This window comes from Gorilla gorilla, chromosome 12, assembly GCF_029281585.2.
Source record: "Gorilla gorilla gorilla isolate KB3781 chromosome 12, NHGRI_mGorGor1-v2.1_pri, whole genome shotgun sequence".
NCBI classification, from domain to species: Eukaryota; Metazoa; Chordata; class Mammalia; order Primates; family Hominidae; genus Gorilla; species Gorilla gorilla.
The window spans coordinates 103,091,763-103,111,504 of NC_073236.2; the positions used below are offsets into that span (position 1 = coordinate 103,091,763).

General features: G+C 41.7%; 1 protein-coding gene across 3 annotated transcripts in view; it reads right to left on the reverse strand.

The window, feature by feature from the left end:
- Positions 1-19,742, reverse strand: part of VIT (vitrin) — a 118,248-nt gene that overhangs the window by 80,537 nt on the left and 17,969 nt on the right. For all 3 annotated transcript variants that reach the window (XM_019020605.4, XM_055377712.2, XM_055377714.2), the window contains exons 2-3: positions 18,004-18,073; positions 5,237-5,302 (exon numbers count right to left, since the gene is read on the reverse strand). In XM_019020605.4, the coding sequence (XP_018876150.4) occupies positions 5,237-5,302; positions 18,004-18,055 (118 nt within the window). In that variant the 5' untranslated portion in view covers positions 18,056-18,073. The remainder of the gene's footprint in view (positions 1-5,236; positions 5,303-18,003; positions 18,074-19,742) is intronic.

The window sequence follows — 19,742 nt, forward strand, 5'->3', positions numbered from 1 at the left end:
AGATGTACTGGAATGGCAGGCGTTTTCAAGCCAAGTCCAAGGAAGACAGGTATGCTCTTCTCCTTCTCCCATTTTTCCCATACATCTTCTACTTTACTTTCTACTTGGTCAGCCTTTGATTATGCAACACCCTTATCTGCTACCGGGCAACAGACACCTCATTCTTTAGTCCCACCCAGCTTGAGAGGAGGCCACTGGGGAAACATCAGGGGTTGAATCTAACCCAGACCTGAGTTTCAAATCCGGCCCTGCCAACTAGTGTCACCGTGCCTCACGCACTAGATCCTCAAGAGTCTAGGAGAGTGCCCCCTGTCTAGGAGGGGTCAGGAAAGTAATCACTGACCAACACTACCAAACTACCTTCTCCTTGTTATTTCACTTAAGACTTCTGGGTTGTGAAGATTGTGAGTCTTGAAAAAACACTGGTGAAAACTGAGAGCTTCTAAAAGAGACGTTAGAGGGCACTAAAGGGAACCTACCTAAAATTTCACATTCATATTTGTAAGACGCCTTTGTCTTGGTCCTCTCTCTAGTCCACCGGTTATCACATTTTACAAGTCCTCAGAATCACCTGGAGAGCTGGTTGAAGCACAGACTGCTGGGCCCACCCCTGTAGTTTTTGACTCAGGATGTCTCGGCTGGGTGAGACAAAAGGTCCCGGATGATGCTGATGCTGCCGGTCCAGGAGCCACACATTGAGAACCAGTGACCTAGTCCAATCTCACATTAAAGCTAAAGTGATTTGTTTAAAGCCCTGCTTTTATCATTTCACTTTCTGTTTAAAACTCTTCAATAGCATCCTGTAAGATATATTTTGAGGTATCGACGCTAACGGTTAGATGATCAAGCTTTTTTTATTTAGTGAAGAGGAGAGAGCCACTGCCCCCCACCACCCTGTCCTCTTAGGATGTTTTCTTAAAGACGTAAGACATAAGAGGCCAGACTTTTGATTTTACAATGCGAGGGCTCCGGCCTTCTGTAAGGATCTGTAAGCCCTTACCTCCAGAACGGCAAGAGAAATTGTAATTGTCTGTCTTCCAACTTACTATATAAAGTTGTGTGAAATTCTGTCCAGACTTTGTACACACTTTGATACTATCCGTATATGCATGTAAATCTGTAATGCTTACTCACAAGTTGTGTTCTCTCTCTTCTGTCTTCATATCTTCAAATATTGCTACAAAGGAGTTGTTGTTAATGTTGGCAGAATTGTTTCATTTCCCTAACACAACCTTCCTTAACACTTTACTATTCTCTGAGGACCATGCTCCTTTTATAGGGGTGGACCCCTGCCAGGCTTGCCTGATGCAATTAGATTCTCTCTCCCAGGAATTTGGGATCAGGACTGAGAGGCATGGTCTGGAGAGAGAGAGAGAGAGAGAGAGAGCGACAGCAAGAGAGAGAAAGAGAGAGATGCACAGAGAGAAGAAGCAGGGGTGCCGGTTCCTGGGGCCTTTCCATCTGCAGTCCAACTGGAGGGAGCTGGAGGGAGTTACAGCTGTATTTCCTGCCTTGGGTTCTGTGAGCTACCCCACGTCCTGCCCAAATCCCCCTTTTTGCTTAAGCAGATTGGCCTTGGAGTTCTGCTACTTGCAACCAAAATAACCCACATGAAGACACTTCCCATTGCCCTCTCGAAGAAGTCCAGATCCCCTGAACATGGCAGTAAAACTCTCCACCATCTGGTGTCTCTTTGCTTTTCATCTTTTTCCTCAACACATTCACCTTCTATTCTCTATTTCTGTATGTTCAACTACTTTTTAGCTTTTTCTACCCTTCAGGCCTTGGGCATGATATGTTCTTTCTGCTTATTGCACTCTTTTCTCCTCGTCTTTGCCTGGCCAATCCCTATTTGGCCTTCAGAATCAGTGTGTGTCATTTCCTCCAGGAAGCCCTCCCAGATACACAACTTCTTTTCCTAACTCTCTGAGTACCTTTAGCTCCTCTTGTCCTAGCACTTATATGGACATTATCATTGCCTGTTGACTTGTCTTTCTTCCACCTTAGATTGTGAGCTCTGTGAGGGCATAGATTGAGTCTGGATTGCTGTTGTTTCTGGGTGTCTAACAGTGCCTGGTACTTGGCCAGCACCCAATAAATACTTATCAAATGAACGAATAATGTGCCTTCCTTGCCATCAGTCACCTCCCCCAGCAGCAGACTGACAGTGTTGAATAGAAAAAAAAAGAAAGAAAATGACTTTGGCCTCAAGCTATAGACTATGATTTGGAAATACTCTGGAGATCAAGAATCAGATATCTCCGTGGTTTGGGAATATCCAATTACCTTCATTGTATCTTTTTTTCCCTATTTAATAATTGTGCCAGAGTTTCTAATTAGAGAAAAGACCTCATGCATTTACTGATTCCAATGTGCTGCATCACTAGGGAGATTTTGAGAATAAGGCTAGAATTTAGCATATCAGAAATTCAATCCATTTGAGATCTCTCAACGAGGTTTGCCCTTGGGTCATTTAGCACAGACTTTCATAGTCACTGCAAACTGTTGTCATGGTAATCATGGAACCTTTCGTGATTTTTGTATATGAGTTAATGAAGATACTGGAAACAGCCCAAAGGAATTCATACTTGGGCGTGCATTTGTCTCCATATTAACCTAATCATTGTTTTGAACACACATCTGCCCCAGGGCTGGTCCTCTTGGCTCTTGGTCCTGACAGAAATAAATAAACAACTGATTCCTTTTTAGTATTTCAGCCTAGGAGGCTGTGGATGGTTGCCCTTTTGGTCTCATTTCAACAGGAAATCTCACATGGAAGGTTTAAAAGAGCAGAAGAAAAAAGGAGGCTGTGTGAAGCAAATCTTTCTTTTATTTCAAATGATTAATGTGGCTGATTTCAAGGTACCTAAATTTAATGCCTATAAGAAAGTTTCAGTTGTGGAGAGCACAGAATGTTGGCTGCATCTAAAGCCTTTTTTATGGTTCTTTATAAACACACTTTAACTTAAGCTTCCATCAAGCCTACAAATTTGGATACAGGTATCCCAGTGTGCTTACAATATTTGAGTGTGAGTTTTCCATCTGTGTCTTCTTTTGTGAGTGATTTCCCAATATCAATTCTTCTCTTTTTTCATAGTAATAGTAGCCTTTACTTTTAGCAAGGGACGTGGATGTTTAAAATCAAGACATGGCCGGTTGCGGTGGCTCACGCCTGTAATCCCAGCACTTTGTGAGGCCAAGGCAGGTGGAACATGAGGTCAGGAGATCGAGACCATCCTGGCCAACATGGTGAAACCCCGTCTCTACTAAAAATACAAAAAATTAGCCGGGTGTGGTGGCGGGCGCCTGTGGTCCCAGCTACTTGGGAGGCTGAGGCAGAAGAATCACTTGAACCCGGGAGGTGGAGGTCGCAGTTAGCCGAGATTGCGCCACTGCACTCCAGCCTGGCGACAGAGTGAGACTCCGTCTCAAAAAAAAAAAAAAAAAATCAAGACATTTCCCACTCTGCCTTACTGCTGGCCAATAGTACTTAAAGAGAGGGGTTATACTGAACTTACTGGATGTAGCTTTAAAGGGAGCTATTGAGAGTGGTAGGAGGCAGCCAAATGCCTAGGCAGATAGGGGTGGTTCCCTGGTGAAACCCCACCTCCAAGCAGAAGATAGTTGAAAGCCTGAAAGCCAAGCTACAAGTTAAATCCTCAGACTGGATTGAGAACCTGTCTTCCTGTTTGGTGCGCTTTCCTCTGATGGATCCCCACCCTTCACCTATTTTACATATACCTACCCTTTTCCTAATTGGTTTTCTACACTGTCATGCCCACCTTTGAGTGGTGTCTTTGCTGTAAACTTTTTTGCATACTCACAAACCAATCAGCACGTACTCCCCATTCTGAGTCCGTAAAAGTCCTCAGACTCAGCCACATTAGGGACTTTCACGCCTTTGGGTAGGGGAACCACCCCTCATGTCCCCTCTCTGCTGAGAGCTGTTCCCTCACTCAGTAAAATTCGTCTCAGCCCTCCTCACCCTTCAATGTCCAGCTTATCCTCATTCTTCTTGGGCATGGTACAAGAGCTCGGGAACTGCTGAACATGAGTATAAGCTATAACACGGGTGAGCTGGGGCATGCCAGTGTGGCGGAGCAAGGCCCAGGTGAGACATCACTGGCTGGGGTTCCCTGGCTTGCAAAATGACTGAGAAGAAAAATCCTGCATCCCTATTATATGCCCTTCTTCATCCCTTCCTACTGACTGGAATGTGGACATGATGGATGGAGCTGGGGCAGCCATTTTGGGCAATGAATTGGGAGCCACATGGAAAATGGCAGAATTAGAAGACAGAAGTCTGGGTCCCTGGAGATTGTGGAACTTCCATAAAAGCCAAGACCAGGAGAGAGAAAGAAACTGCAGTCTTAAGTAAGCATCTATTATTCCAGATTTTCTTTTTTTTTTCCCTGTTTTTTTTTTGTTTTGTTTTGTTTTTTCACACAGTCTCACTCTGTGGCCCAGGCTGGAGTTCAGTGGTATGATCTGGGCTCACTGCAATCTGCATCTCCCAGGTTCAAGTGATTCTCGTGCCTCAGCCTCCCTAATGGCTGGGATTACAGGCATGTGCCATCAGGCCTGGCTAATTTTTGAATTTTTAATAGAGACACCATGTTGGCCAGGCTGGTCTCGAACTCCTGACTTCAAGTGATCTGCCCGCCTCAGCCTCTCAAAGTGCTGGGATTACAGGCATGAGCCACTGTCCCTGGCCTTGTTCCAGATTTTCTGTCATCTAATCTTAACTGATACACCACTCAAAAGTGAAATTTATTTTTTCTGCTTCCATTGATAGGGTGTGAAATTGCATGGGCTTTTTTGCGAGATTTGCCTTCTGCTCCCAGGGTCTGTTGGAAGGTGAGCAGTTTTGCTAGACCTTTGCATTAGCCAAAATAAGTTTTCTGGTATGGGGAATTGAGACAACATTTCAATGTCAGGGCTAAGCTTTTTCCGCTTAGCCATAGAGACATACTGTTGCCTGGTCTTTGTATGTGCATTTTGAGTTTTCCTAGTGCAGGGGAACTACATATCCTTTACCCTAAAGTCAGGGCTCCTATCTCAAAGACTTTTTGGAATGTGGTAGGGGATAAGACTTATCACTAATTAATCTGAGTGGAAATTAATTTACATAGAGACAAAAACCAAACCAAAACAAAAATTATCTAAAACAAGTATAATAACCCTCCATGTGGGAGAAACAAGCATTATGCCAGCAAGGAATTGTGATTTTACTTACTGAACTTGGGCCTTTTAATCTTCTTTGCCGTTTCTTTGTTTGAATGTACTCCAGTCACCAGCAAAACTACATAAAGAAAATTTTTAAAAATTTAGTCAATATTATTTTACTTAAATTCTTTCTCTTTTGACTCATACTTGCTTTGATCATCCACAAAGTATTCTCAATGGCAGAACTAATTTTTCCCTCTTACAGTCATGCATCACTTAATGATGGGGCTACTCTCTGAAAAATGTGTCAACAGGTGATTTCATCATTGTGCCGATATTGTAGAGTGTACTTACACAAACCTAGATGGTCTACTACAAACCTAGGCTGTATGGTATGGTCTGTTGCCTCTTAGGTCAAAAACCTGTACAGCATGTTACTGTACTGAATACTGTAAACAATTGTTAACAACTGATAAATATTTATGTATCGAAATATATCTAAACATAAAAAAGGTATAGTAAAAATACAGTGTAAAAGATAAAAAGTGGTACACCTTTAGAGGACACTTAGCATGAATGGAGCTTGCAGGACTGGAAGTTGCTCTGGGTGAGTCAGTGAGTGAGGGCTGAGTGAGTGTGAAGGCCTAGGATATTGCTGTACAAAGCCGTAGATTTTATAACCACCGTATACGTCATCTACACTAAATTTATAAAAAATATTTTTTCTTTAATATAATATTAATCTTAGCTTACTGTATCTTTTTCACCTTATAAACTTTTTAATTTTTTAACTGTTTGACTCTTTTGTAATAACACTTAGCTTAAAACACACACGTCTTACAGCTGTACAAAAATATTGTCTTTCCTTATATCCTTATTCCATAAGCTTTTTTCTATTTTTGAGATTTTTAAATTTTTTACTTTTAAAATCTTTTGGTTAAATGTTATAACTTTTTTTTAAGTAAGTAAAAGGAGTATACTCTAAAATAATGATAAAAATATAGGATAGAAAATACAGGCTGGACGTGGTGGCTCACGCCTGTAATCCCAGCACTTTGGGAGGCAGGGGTGGGTGGATCGCCTGAGGTCAGGAGTTTGAGACGAGTGTGGCCAACACGGTGAAACCCTGTCTCTACTAAAAATACAAAAATATTAGCTGGGAGTGGTGGCACATGCCTGTAATTCCAGCTACTTGGGAGGCTGAGGCAGGAGAATCGCTTGAACCCAAGAGGCAGAAATTGCAGTGAGCCGAGATCATGCCACTGCACCCCAGCCTGGGCGACAGAGTGAGACTTCATCTCAAAAAAAAGAAAACACACATGCCAGCAACATAGTTGTTACTTGTTATCAAGTAATCATTATCAAGTATTATGTACTGTACATGACGGTATGTGCTATACATTTATTTGGCAGCTGGCGGCTCAGTAGGCTTGTTTACACAAGCATCACCACACACATGTGAGTAATGTGTTATACTACATCAGTGGCTACAATGTCACTAGGCAATAGGAATTTTTCATCTCCGTTACAATCTTACAGGCGGCTGTTGACTGAGACATTGTTATGAAGTGGATGACTGTATTAAGATTGGAGAAATGAGATGTCTAGTTTGTATACTTTTCTGAGCCCCAGCTGAGAAAGGTCCCTTGAAAGGCACCTCCTGGATACTTGTCCTTTGTTTGCTGTGTTTAAATTTGACCACACCAACCTGACAAATCTCCATTTTCCAGACGAAGGAATGTGGGTCTGGAGAAGTCCACTAATTTGTCTCATCCCATGAATTAATGATGAGCACCCTGGCCCTTCCTGTACTCTGTCTTCCCTTCCACAGCAGGTTTCCAGGTGGCCAATTTCCAAATAGCGAGAGAACTGCATGTGCATGTGTGTGCATCTATGTGTGTGCGTGCTATATGTGTGTGCACCTATTGTGTGCACCCATGTGTGTGTGCATATGAGTGTGCCTGAGGGAAGGCTGAATGCAGGGAACATAAAAAGAGCCTCAGAAGAGAGGCTGTCTGGGAAAGAAAGGCACGGAGAAAGGGGCTAGGGAGAAGAAGGAGACTCATCACAATGTCTGAGAAGTGACCTGAGTATTCCCTCCTAGTTCCCTGGCAGCCCTGGTTCTGTGTCCCATCGAGGCAACTGCAGATAGTTGAGCTTCCTCCTTAGAAACAGGAGCAGAACCTCCGATAGCATTTGGACACCACTCTCCTTCAAGTATATCAATAGGTGAAGAAGGGAGAATTCTGTGTCCTTTCTAATTTAAAGTCTGGTTCCTTTTCAAGCACATAAGATGAAATAGAGCTTTCTCAGACCTCGTGATGAGTCTCTCCTTCTTCTCCCCACCCCCTTTCTCCTTGCCTTTCTTTCCCAGACAGCCTCTCTTCTGAGGTTTTTTTTTTTTTTTTTTTTTTTTTTTTTGAGACACAGTCCCACTCTGTTGCCCATGCTGAAGTGCAGTAGTGTGATTTCGGCCCACTGCAACCTCCGCCTCCCGGGTTCAAGTGATTCTCCTACCTCAGCCTCCTGAGTAGCTGGGATTATAGGCGCCCGTAACCACACCTGGCTAATTTTTGTATTTTTAGTAGAGATGGGGTTTTCGCCATGTTGGCCAGGCTAGTCTCGAACTCCTGACCTCAGGTGATCCACCTGCCTCGGCATGAGCCACCACACCTGGCCTGAGGCTTTTTATATATTCTCTCCATTCATTAAAAAGTGAATGTTGGCTGTTTTTATTATTGAAAAAAATCATGTTCTTTGTAGAAAAACGTAAACAACACAAATGTGGATGAATACAAAAGTGTAATATTTTCCAGTCTTTTTCTATATGTATACAGGTATTCATATGAATACCTTTAAACAAACATTTGATCATACTCATGTTGTTTACAATGTTTAATAACTTATTTCTACTTAATGATCTATATCGACATTTTTTCATGTCATTAAATGTTCTTTCTACAGTAATTTTAATTGCCTTCAAAGTATTGCACTATATGAATGTATCATAACTTAACCAAACTTTGATTTAATATAAATAGTGTAATCTTTGCATCGATCCATTATTTCCTTAAAATAAATTTCCAAATAGAATTTCTTGTCTGAAATGTATGCTCACTTAAAATTTTGATACATATTGTGAAAATTTCTGATAGCATTTTTTTGTTTTGTTTTTTTGAGGCAGAGTCTCGCTGTGTCACCCAGGCTGGATTGTAGTAGTGTAATCTCGACTCACTGCAACCTCCGCCTCCTGTTCAAGCGATTCTCCTGACCCAGCTTCCTGAATAGCTGGGATTATAGGTGGACACCAACACGCCTGGCTAATTTTTGTATATTACCAGAGACGGGGTTTCACCATGTTGGCCAGGCTGGTCTTGAACTCCTGACCTCAGGCGATCCTCCTGCCTCGGCCTCTCAAAGTGCTGGGATTAGAGGCGTGAGCCACTGTGCCCGGCGGGTGTCTTTGTTTTTAACTGAACACAGATCATCAATTTAGGTATAAATGGACTTAGGAGTTCTTGGATTGGCAATTATTTTTGAAGAAAAACGTGGCAATGCCACCAAGTGTTTAAAAATATTTTTATTTATCTTATGATTATTCAGCTACTATGGTCTCAATGTTTGTTTACCCACCCCCCCACCCCCCAACTAGAATTCCTACATTGACATCCTAACCCCCAGTGTGATGATATTAGAAAGTGGAGCCTTTGGGAGGTCACAGGTCTTGACAGTGAGCCCTCATGATGGGATAAGTGCCCTTATAAAAGGGGCCCCAGAGAGCTAGTTTGCCTCTTCTGTCATGTGAAGACACAGCAAAAAGATGCCTCTCTAGGAACCAGGAAGCTGACCCTGACCAGACTCTGAATCCATCAGCACCCTGATCTTGGACTCCCCAGCCTCCACAACGGTTAGAAATAAACTTCTGTTTTTCTAAGCCACTCAGTCTGTAGCAGTTTTTTATAGCAGACTGCATGAACTAAGACACTAGCTAACCTGTGCCAATGATGTGGTCATTAAATTATCTCCAATTCTGACTGTTAGCACTAGTTGAGGCCTGAGTAATTGACGTACCATATCCTAGGAGAACAGAAACATGAAAGAGAACTGAGTGAGAACCAGAAGTCTAGCCAGGCAGAATGAAGGCAGACATTTTTTAGGTGTATTTACTTCTGGGGTTTGAGTGGGTGTGAGTGTCCCGGAGGTCTAATTTTTATAGTAGCCTCTTGTCAATTAACTGTGCAAAGACCATGTTTTCACTTAATGCTCAAAAATAAATATCTATAATCCTATAATATTTTTAAAACAAGCACTAAATACATACATAGAAAGAAAATGAGCAAGGAGAGAGAGTAAGTGAAATAATAAATTTGGGTATCAATTTTTGTGGAAAACCAAAAACTGTTCTTGGCCTCTGTGCCTGAGGCAAGTGGCTTATAAGTCCTGGTATCATTAGGACTATAAATATTTTAGTAAGAACACCCCATCATTTGCTTTTGGTTGCCCAAGACCTTTTAAGCTGAAAACATGCATAGCTGGGTTCAGCTGAACAGCAGTAATTAATAAAGTCATTATCTTCAATGGCACAAATAGGCCCTCCCCTCAGCTTCTGTGCTTATATAAAGCTCCTCAGAAACCATTCCTCCAGGGGACGGCTGGTCTGCAAATGTGCTTGTGCCCTGGAGAAAGTCTTCACTCCTCCCCAGCAATCCCCCTCTTGCTACATTGGAAATGGTAAATTGCATGTTGAAGTTGGGTAAGAGAAAAATCAGTCTTGTGTTCGTTTTCCTAGGATGCCTAGCAGAGCACCAGAATGGATGGCTGATGCCCACTTCAAAGTGCAAAGCCGCAGACAGGTCTGAGAGCCAGTCCCTGGGTGAGAGTAGTTGGCAATGGAGGCCATGCATGTCAAGAAAACTTGAAGAGAGTTAAGTCTGGAACCCCAAATTCCAAGGCAATCATGCAGCAATGCTTCTCAGCAATGCTTCTCAGTCCTTAAAAATCCAGTGTTCTCTGGCCAACATGGTGAAACCCCGTCTCTACTAAAAATAGAAAAATTAGCCAGGCATGGTGGCTGGCGCCTGTAATCCCAGCTACTCGGGAGGCTGAGGTAGGAGAATCACTTGAAACCAGAAGGTGGAGGTTGCAATGAGCCGAGATCGCACCACTGCACTCCAGCCTGGGCAACAAGAGTGAAACTCTGTGGAAAAAAAAAAAAAAAAAAAAAAAAATTCCAGTGTTTCAGTTTTGAATAACATAAATAATCCCTCCCCTCCCCTCCCCTCCCCTCTCTTTTCTTTTCTTTTCTTTCTTTTCTTTTCTTATCTTGCCCAGGCTAGAATGCAGTGGTATGATCACAGCGTACTGCTACCTTGAACTCCTGGGCTCAAGGGATCCTCCTGCCTCAACCTCCCAAATAGTTGGGCTTACAGACATGTGCCACCGTGCCTGGCTACTTTTTTATTTTTTATAGAGACAGAGCCTCGCTATGTTGCCCAGGCTGTCTTTTCTTTCTTTAGTAGTGCCTGAAATGTTGAAGCATATTAAATACTAAAATTTCTCTTTCAGAAAAAAATTTCTCCCACTTCACTTTCTCCCTCTCTGATGTGACAATCAGGACAGTTAAAATATTGATTTTTAAAATTTATTGTTTAATGCATAGAGAAAATATAAATGAATAAGCTTGAAACTATGTTTAATCTTTTTAATGTTAAAAATGCAAGCTAAAGCAAAATGAGGGGGTGTTTTCCTGTATCATGCTAGTAAATATGGAACATAAAATTATTTTTAATCCTGGCAGGGATTTGAGATTAGGGCTTCCCTGAACACTGTTGGTGAAGTATAAGCAGGCAGGGCCATTCTGGAAAGCAATTTCAAGAGCCTTAAAAACTTTTATATTCTTTGACCTAGAAAACAAACTCCTAGGAATATATCCCAAGTTATAATCAGAGGTATAGACAAAGATTTATGTAAAAAAATGCTCATTAGAGCATTATTTCTAATGGATCTGGAAATAATAAAATGTTGAAAACACGCCAACAATAGGAAATCGTAGGCATTTATTACAAATGGTGTGTAGTAGAATATTAAATTACCTGTGAAGTGTTCAGCTCTAACCTTAAGAATGACTCTGACAAGGTTAAAATATATGCAGATAAATAACTGGAACAAATATACTGACATGTTAATAATGGAGGAATTATTATTTCCATTTTATGTTTTCTGTATTTTCCCCTTTTACATTTGTATTTAATATAAAATATATATTTTATATAGACATAATTTATATAATTAGAATCTTATATAAATGATAAATAACTGATATAATTACAAAAAACAATTATTTTTTAATCTGGTCATACTGAAATCATATAGATTTATAATAATGAAAATTGCTTTCTAAAATTATTGGCATGATTAATCTGTGCTCATGTTTTCCAGTTTTCCTGTCAGTAATGAATTATAATCAGAATCCACATTATGTTCAAGAAAAGACCTGAAATACCAGAACATCTAATCAATAATCAAATCAGTAGGTACTTACTGAATATTCGTGTACCTAGAAATTTTATAAGCATGCCTCATTCTAGCCCATACACTTCCTGTTAGATCTTTTTGGAGACCCTCTGTTTGCTAACATAGATAGTATCCACAATGCCTTCTTGAAAACCAATTTATAAAGCAGATCCTTTAAACATAGTTCAGGTTTCCCTGATGCTTTAATTTAGGATTATATACTCAATGAAACATTTAGCATCAAATAAATCAGAACTTCATAGCAAAGCCATGACAGCTTATTCTCTACAATCACATAAATCATAAAATTATGCTTCAAATCATAGGATATTTAAAGCTAGGAGGAGCTTTGGAGGTCATCCTTTATTTTATAGAAAGGAAACCAGAGCCAGTTTTAACCCCTTGGCTAATGCGGCAGTCGTTTGGGGGAAGAAGTTGGAATCAGAATGCGAGTTTGCTGGCTACAGTGTCGGCCTCTTTACTCCACTTGCTCCCTGTCAGTGCACACGTGGATTATAAACAATACTCCAATGACAATGAGCAGTATAAAACTCTGCTCTATCATGCATTGAAACATATCTAAAGCAAGCATGCTACGTCTTAAATATATTAATTAAACACATTAAACACTTAATTGACATTAATTTAGAGAGCTTTTGAGGGATCCTTGGATGGCTCCAATACCTTAAAAATCCAGCGTCCTTAAGGACAATTATTTGTTTAGAAATATTTATTGAGTGCCTATAATATGTGGTGAGCACTAGAGATACAACACTGAGCACGACACCGCTCCCACCCTTAGTGAGTTAACAGATTTTGGAGACCCAGAAAAATGACAAGGTCAATATCTTGCAGCTATGGTGAGAATAAACACAGGACACCAAGGAAGTGCTTAGGAAGATGGCCCAACCTAAAGGGGGTGGAGGGAAGCTTCCTGGAGGATAGCATGGTTTATGGGAGGAAGTGAGAGGAAGAGCATTCCAGGAAGGGGAATGGCATGTTCAAAGGCTTGTAGGTGAGAAATGATGCATTCCCCAGGGAAATCAGAAGTTCAGTGCCAGAGTGGGGGCTACGGTGAGTGACAAGAGCAGGGGAGGAGAGCAAGAGCCATATCAGGAAGGCCCCACAAGCAAGGCACTTGAAGAAACTTGCGCTGCATCCTAAAGGCAAAGGGAAAACACTGAGTTTGCATGGAGAGCAAGAGTGGAGGTCAGATGTGGGCTTTAAGAGATTAATAGGGGTATGGTAGAAAATGAGGTAAAGGCGTAAGGATTTGGGGCAGGGAAGCCATCACAGCACCCAGAGGAGGGTAGGGGGACTTAAGCAAATGGCCCTGAGGTGGAGACATGTGAGCAGAGGAGAGAGATGGCAGGGAGGCAGACACATGAGGACCTGGAGAGGGGACTATGTGAACGCAAGCCTCCTTGTTTTTCATTAACGGAGTGATTTATTATTCCCCCCAGCTTCATTAAGGTATAATTGACAAATAAAAATCGTCTATATTTATGATGTTTTGATATATGTGTATGTTGTGAAATGATTAAATCAAGCTAATTAACATAGCCATCACCTCACATACTTAACAATTTTTATGTGTGTGGTGAGTACATTTTAACTCTACTCTCTTAGCAAATTTCAAGTAAACAATGCGGTTTTATAAGCTGTAGTCACTGTGCTGTACATTAGATCACCAGAACATATTCATCTTATAACTGAAAGTTTGTACCTTTTTTTTTTTGAGATGGAGTCTCGCTGTTGTTGCCCGGGCTGGAGTGTAAAGGTGCAATCTCAGCTCACTGCGAGCTCTGCCTCCTGAGTTCCAGCAATTCTCTTGCCTCAGCCTCCCAAGTAGCTTAGATTACAGGTGCCCGCTACCATACTTGGCTAATGTTTATATTTTTAGTAGAGATGGGGATTTTGCCATGATGGCCAGGCTGATCTCGAACTCCTGACCTCAGGTGATCCACCCACCTTGGCCTCCCAAAGTGCTGGGATTACAGGCATGAGCCACCACTTCTGGCCTGAAAGTCTGTACTCTTTGACCAGCATCTCCCTATTTCCCTGGCTCCCCAGCCCCTGGAAACCATTGTTCTACTTTCTGCTTCCATCAGTTTGGCTTTTGTAGATTCGATACAGTATGTAAATGAAATCATACAGTATTTGTCTTTCTGTGCCTGGTTTATTTCACTTAGTATAACATCCTTTGGTACACTTACATTGTAAATGACAGGATTTCTTTTTTTTTAAGGCAGAATAATATTCCATTGTATATGTACAGTGTGAGCTAAGGGCCCAATTACATTCTTCTGCGTGTGGATATATTATTTTCCCAATAACACTTATTGAAGAGATTGTTCTTTCCCCATTGTGTGTTCTTGTTACCTTTGTTAAAAATCAGTTAACTATAAATGTGTGGGTTTCTTTCTGGGCTCTTTATTTTGTTTCATGGGTTTATATGTCTGGTTTTATGCCAGTACCATGCTGTTTTGATTACTATAGCTTTGTAGTGTATTCAGATGTTGGGTATTTGATGCCTCCACCTTTGTTCTTTTTGCTCAGGATTGCTTTGGCCTTTTGGAATCTTTTCTGTTTCCATATGAATTGAGTTTTTTTTCCAAATTTCTGTGAAAAATGCCATCGGAATTTCAATAGGGATTGCACTGAGGATTGCATTGAAGAATCTGTAGCTTGCTTTGGATAGTATAGGCATTTTAACAATATTAATTCTTCCAATCCATGAACATGGAATATCTTTCCATTTATGTACGTCTTCTTTAATTTTCTGCATCTTTTTGTGTGTGTGTGTGAGTCAGGGCCTCACTCTGTCACCCACGCTGGAGTGCAGTGGCATGATCATGGCTCACTATAGCCTCAATCTCCCTGAGCTCAGGTGATCTTCCCACCTCAGACTCCCCAGTAACTAGGACTACAGTCACATGCCACCACACCTGGATACTTTTTAAAATTTATTGGTAGATACAGGGTTTCTCCATGCTTTGCAAGCTGGTCTCAAACTCCTGGGCTCAAGTGATCTGCCCACTTCAGCCACGCAAGGTGCTGGGATTACAGGTGTGAGCCACTGTGCCTGGCCTCATCAACATTTTATAATTTTCAATGCACAGATCTTTCACTTCTATGGTTAAATTTATTCCTAAGTAGTTTTTTTTGATACTATCGTAAATGAGATTTTTTCTTTTTCAGATAGTTCATTGTTAGTGTATAGAGGTGCTACAGATTTTTGTATGTTGATTTTGTATTCTATAACTTTACTGAATTCATTTATTAGTTCTAACAGGTTTTTGGTGGAGTCTTTAGGGCTTTCTGTATATAATATCATGTTATCTTCAGAGGAAATTTTATTTCTTTTTCACTTTGAATGTCTTTATTTCCTTTCCTTATCTAATTGCTCTGGGTAGGACTTCCAGTACTATGCTGAACAGAAGTAGCAAGAGTAGGCATCCTTGTCTCATTTCTGATCTTAGAGGAAAAGCTTTTAGGTTTTCACCATTGATTATGATATTAGCTGTGGCCCTGTCATACCTGACCTTTATTGTGTTGAGGTATAGGAGTCTCCTTTTTCTACTTTGATTTCTTGCTATCTGAATAAGCAAGCCAGAAGGGCAAGGGCAGGCTGAGAAAGGCAGGGGACAAAAGACAGCCAGATCTTCCTTTCTTCGTTCTGTGATGCTGGGAACATGCAGAAGGTGAAGGTGAAATGGCCTCACTTTGTTTCTTTGTTTTATTTGTTCGACTAAACCCTATTCCTAACCTCTTGTCCCACCCTCAACCCATTCTTAAGTTAGAAACCTACTAACTTGTATGTTAGAATGAAAAGAGAGGTAGCCTCCCAAAGGGGCAAGGTAGAAATGAAGGACCTTGTGCTTTCAAGTTGTAGTTCCCCAGTGTGCTAGCCCATTTTTTTGTTTGCTAAAGCAAGCCAGGCATATACAGCAATTGTAGAGGCAGTGTTGGGATGGTTGACCCCTGGAACTTGCCCAGTCTCTGAGGATAATAGCAGTGGTTGGGGGAGGGCTCCTGGTCCAGGTACCTAGAAGTTCCTCAGGGCTTCTCATGGCCATCTGACAGGAGCCAGGGAATAGTGCCGCTGGCTCCTGAGAGTGCCTGCTATCCTTGAGGACCTATCCAAAGTGAAGAGAGGGCATTGTTTGTGGCCTTTTCTTTGGCTCCAGGAGAAAGTAGCTTACCTGAGAGACAAGTAGCTTGGACAGAGCTGCCCTAGGTCTCTGGCAGCCATGTTACATAGGGTTGGGTGATTAATAGCTCAAACATATAATTTGCAGGAAGCTCTGAGAAGATGAGTGACTTGACAAAATTGGCAAGTTGATGGTGGAGTCAGGACTAGAACCCATATCCTCCTTTTGACTCCTGGTCCAATACTCCTTCCACCATGCCTGGAGCCCCCTTGCCTTCCCAGCTGTATTACCTTCTTCTCTTCCAGTCCCCAGTTCTGCCAGGTACACACCCTCTGAACAGACCTTAAGCACTCTCATTATATTATGAGTTGAATTATGTGCCCTCAAATTTATATGTTGAAGTCCTAAGCCCCTGTATCTTAGAATGTGACCTTATTTGGAAATGGGTTCATTGCAGATATAATGTTAAGTTAGGATGAGGTCATACTGGAGTAGGGTGTGCCTCTAATCCAATATGACTGATGTCATTATAAAAACGGAAAATGTGCAGGCAGACACAACTACAGGGAGAATACCACGTGAAGATGAAGGCAGCGATCAGGGTGATACATGTACAGGCCAAAGAAACCCAAAGATTGCCAGCAAACAGCCAGAAGCTAGGAGAGAGACATGGAACAGATTCCTCCCTTGCAGCCCTCTGAAAGAACCAACCCTCTTGACACTGATTTTGGACTTTTAGTCTCCAGAGGGTGGAGAGAATGGGTTTTTGTTGTCCTAATCCACCCAGATTGTGGTGTTTTGTTACAGCAGCCCTGGCAAACTAACAGACTGTCTGAAAGGCTTCTGTGCTACTTCCTGGCAGTAGTTTCACAATGCTCCACAGGGTTACTCTACCTGATAAGGCACAGTGGGGCCAAGCTTAATGGAAGATTACCCTTGGGCTTGGCCCTGAACCCCTCAGCACTTCAGTTGAGCACTTCTAGTTGACCTACTGCTCTTCAAGGGCCTATCCAAGATTGCGTACTCTGGTGATAATGGATTCTTTTTAAAAAAATCATCTCTGGGCCGGGTGCGGTGGCTCATGCCTGCAATCCCAGCACTTTGGGAGGCTGAGGCAGGAGGATCACAAGGTCAGGAGATCGAGACCATCCTGGCTAACACGGTGAAACCCTGTCTCACACGGTGAAACCCCATCTCTACTAAACACACACACACACACACACACACACACACACACACACACACACACACACACACACACACATATTAGCCGGGCGTGATGGTGGGAGCCTGTAGTCCCAGGCTGAGGCAGGAGAATGGGGTGAACCCGGGAGGCAGAGCTTGCAGTGAGCCGAGATTGTGCCACTGCACTCCAGCCTGGGCGACAGAGTGAGACTCCATCTCAAAAAAAAAAAAAAAAAAATCTCTGGCTGGGCATGGTGGCTCACGCCTGTAATCCCAGCACTTTGGGAGGCTGAGGTGGGTGGATCACGAGGTCAGGAGTTCAAGACCAGCCTGGCCAGCATGGTGAAACCCCGTCTCTACTAAAAATGCAAAAATTAACCAGGCATGGTGGCGTGCACCTGTAATCCCAGCTACTTGGGAGGCTGAGGTGGGAGAATCGCTTGACCCTGGGAGGCAGAGGTTGCAGTGAGCTGAGATCACTCCACTGCATTCCAGCCTGGGCAAGAGAGTGAGACTCTATCTCAAAAAAAAAAAAAAAAAAAGAATCATCTCTAAAAGCGTGAGTTGCTAATGCTATAGGTAGAGCCATGTCAGCGGTAAGAATTTTTGTTCGTTTGCGAAATTAAGAAATAAGAAGATCCTTAAATTTACAATCTGCAAATATGCTGTATCTGAAATACTTGCTAATTGCTGAGGAATACACAAGCTAGGTGTGTGTATGTGTGTGTGCAATAGGTAATATACCACGACATATATGTAATATATATACAGTATTTGCTTTACATAAAAACACATACACATGCATCCTGAATTTGATCTTTGCTTAACATTCTTGCTTAAAACATCTCTTCAAAATGTTTCTTATAAAATGATACACTGTGTTGTTTATATGCTCTGTCTTGGTTTAAAACTTTTCTTGGCTAGATTCTTTGGATCTTAGGAAAATTTTAAAAGGGTATCCAGATACACATATAAAAGTACTTACCAAGGAACATTTCAATAACAGATGCCTTCATAGTGAGAACAACAGTCCTCATAAATATCAGAATGACACCCTGGAGAGAAAGAAACAATAACATCATCATATTTCAGCCGGGGGTTCTGATTTGGATGCACACAGTGTGTGGGAATGGACTGCATCATTTTGCATTGCCCTCTGGAGTCTTACGATTCCAGGCTATAGATTTCCATAAGCAGCACATAGAGATGTCAGTGGCTGGCCTTGCTGGTACCCAGAGATGCTATTCTCAGTTAGAAAGCCCATTCTGGCCACCAGCCTCCAATTCTTCAAATATTTGATGTTTACTTAGAACTGAAGAGGAAATAACTCTACAATTTTGAGAATATGTCCAAGTAGTCTTCTAATTAGGATGAAAGCCACGTTTATGGCATTCAGAAAACATATTTATATTACAATTATTAATACTTCACTATTCATTTGATAAATATTTATTAAACTCCTATTATATGGCTATGTTTTGTTAGAAAGTGCTAAAAATTGAATTAAAAAACAATTCTCACCCTTGAAAGACTTACAGTTTAATATAGGTGGAAAAACATAAGTGGACACAAATAACCATGTTAAATTGCATAAGAGAATGTTAAGGCCTCATAAGAGAGTATAAGGGGAAGTTTGTAGAGCAGTGGTTCTCAAACTTTGCTGCATATTATTTAATAGTATCACCTGGGAGTTTAAAAAAATTCTGATGCCCAGGCTGTACCCCAGACCAGTTGAATAAGTCTCTCTTGGGTTGGGGTCTAGTTAATTAAGTTTTTAACAACTTCTGGAGTAAATCCAACATACATCCAAGTTTGAGAACCAGTGGTTTTGAGTCGGGCTTCTTAAATCTTTTTTTTTTTTTTTTTTAGACGTAGTCTCTCTCTGTCACCCAGGCTGGAGTACAGTGGTGTGATCTCGGCTCACTACAACCTCTGCCTCCCAAGTTTAAGCAATTCTGTGCCTCAGCCTCCCAAGTAGCTGGGATTACAGGCATGTGCCACCATGCCTGGCTGATTTTTGTATTTTTAGTAGAGACTGGGTTTCAGCATCTTGGCCATGTGGTCTTGAAGTCCTGACCTTGTGATCCACCTGCCTCTGCCTCCCAAAGTGCTGGAATTACAGGCGTGAGCCCCTGAGCCCGGCTGGCTTCTTAAATCTTAATGTGTATACTCATCACCTGGGGCTCTTGTTAAAGTGCAGGTTCTAATCCAGTAGGTGTGGGGTAGTGCTAGAGATTCCCCAAGGGCCAGAAATTTTAGAAGGAGAGAGACTATGGCAGTCATGGGAATAAGAGAAAGCCTCATAGAGATGGTAGCAACTGGGTCAACTTTGAAGAATGAACAGACTTTGAACATGCAGAAATAGGAGAGAAGTGGCTCCAAGTGGGGGAACAATGCCAACAGAGACCCAGATATTGGAGAGTGCAATAGATATGAAAATGCTGATGATCTATAAGGGAGTTCTCATCTTTCTCTTAAGGCTATGACGACACTGTCAAAGGTTTACTGATACTACTATTAATTGAGTATATTCTGTGCATTCTGTATTGTTTTGAATCCACACAATACGTCACCACGGTAGGTTTTATGATCCTCATTGAACAGACGAGGAAACTAAGACTTAGAGAAGTTAAATGTCATAACCATGGTCCAAGGTGGTGAATAGGATTGGAATGGAGGTAAAAGTGGGTGGAGGAATCTGCCCTGGGCACAGGCAATAAGGGA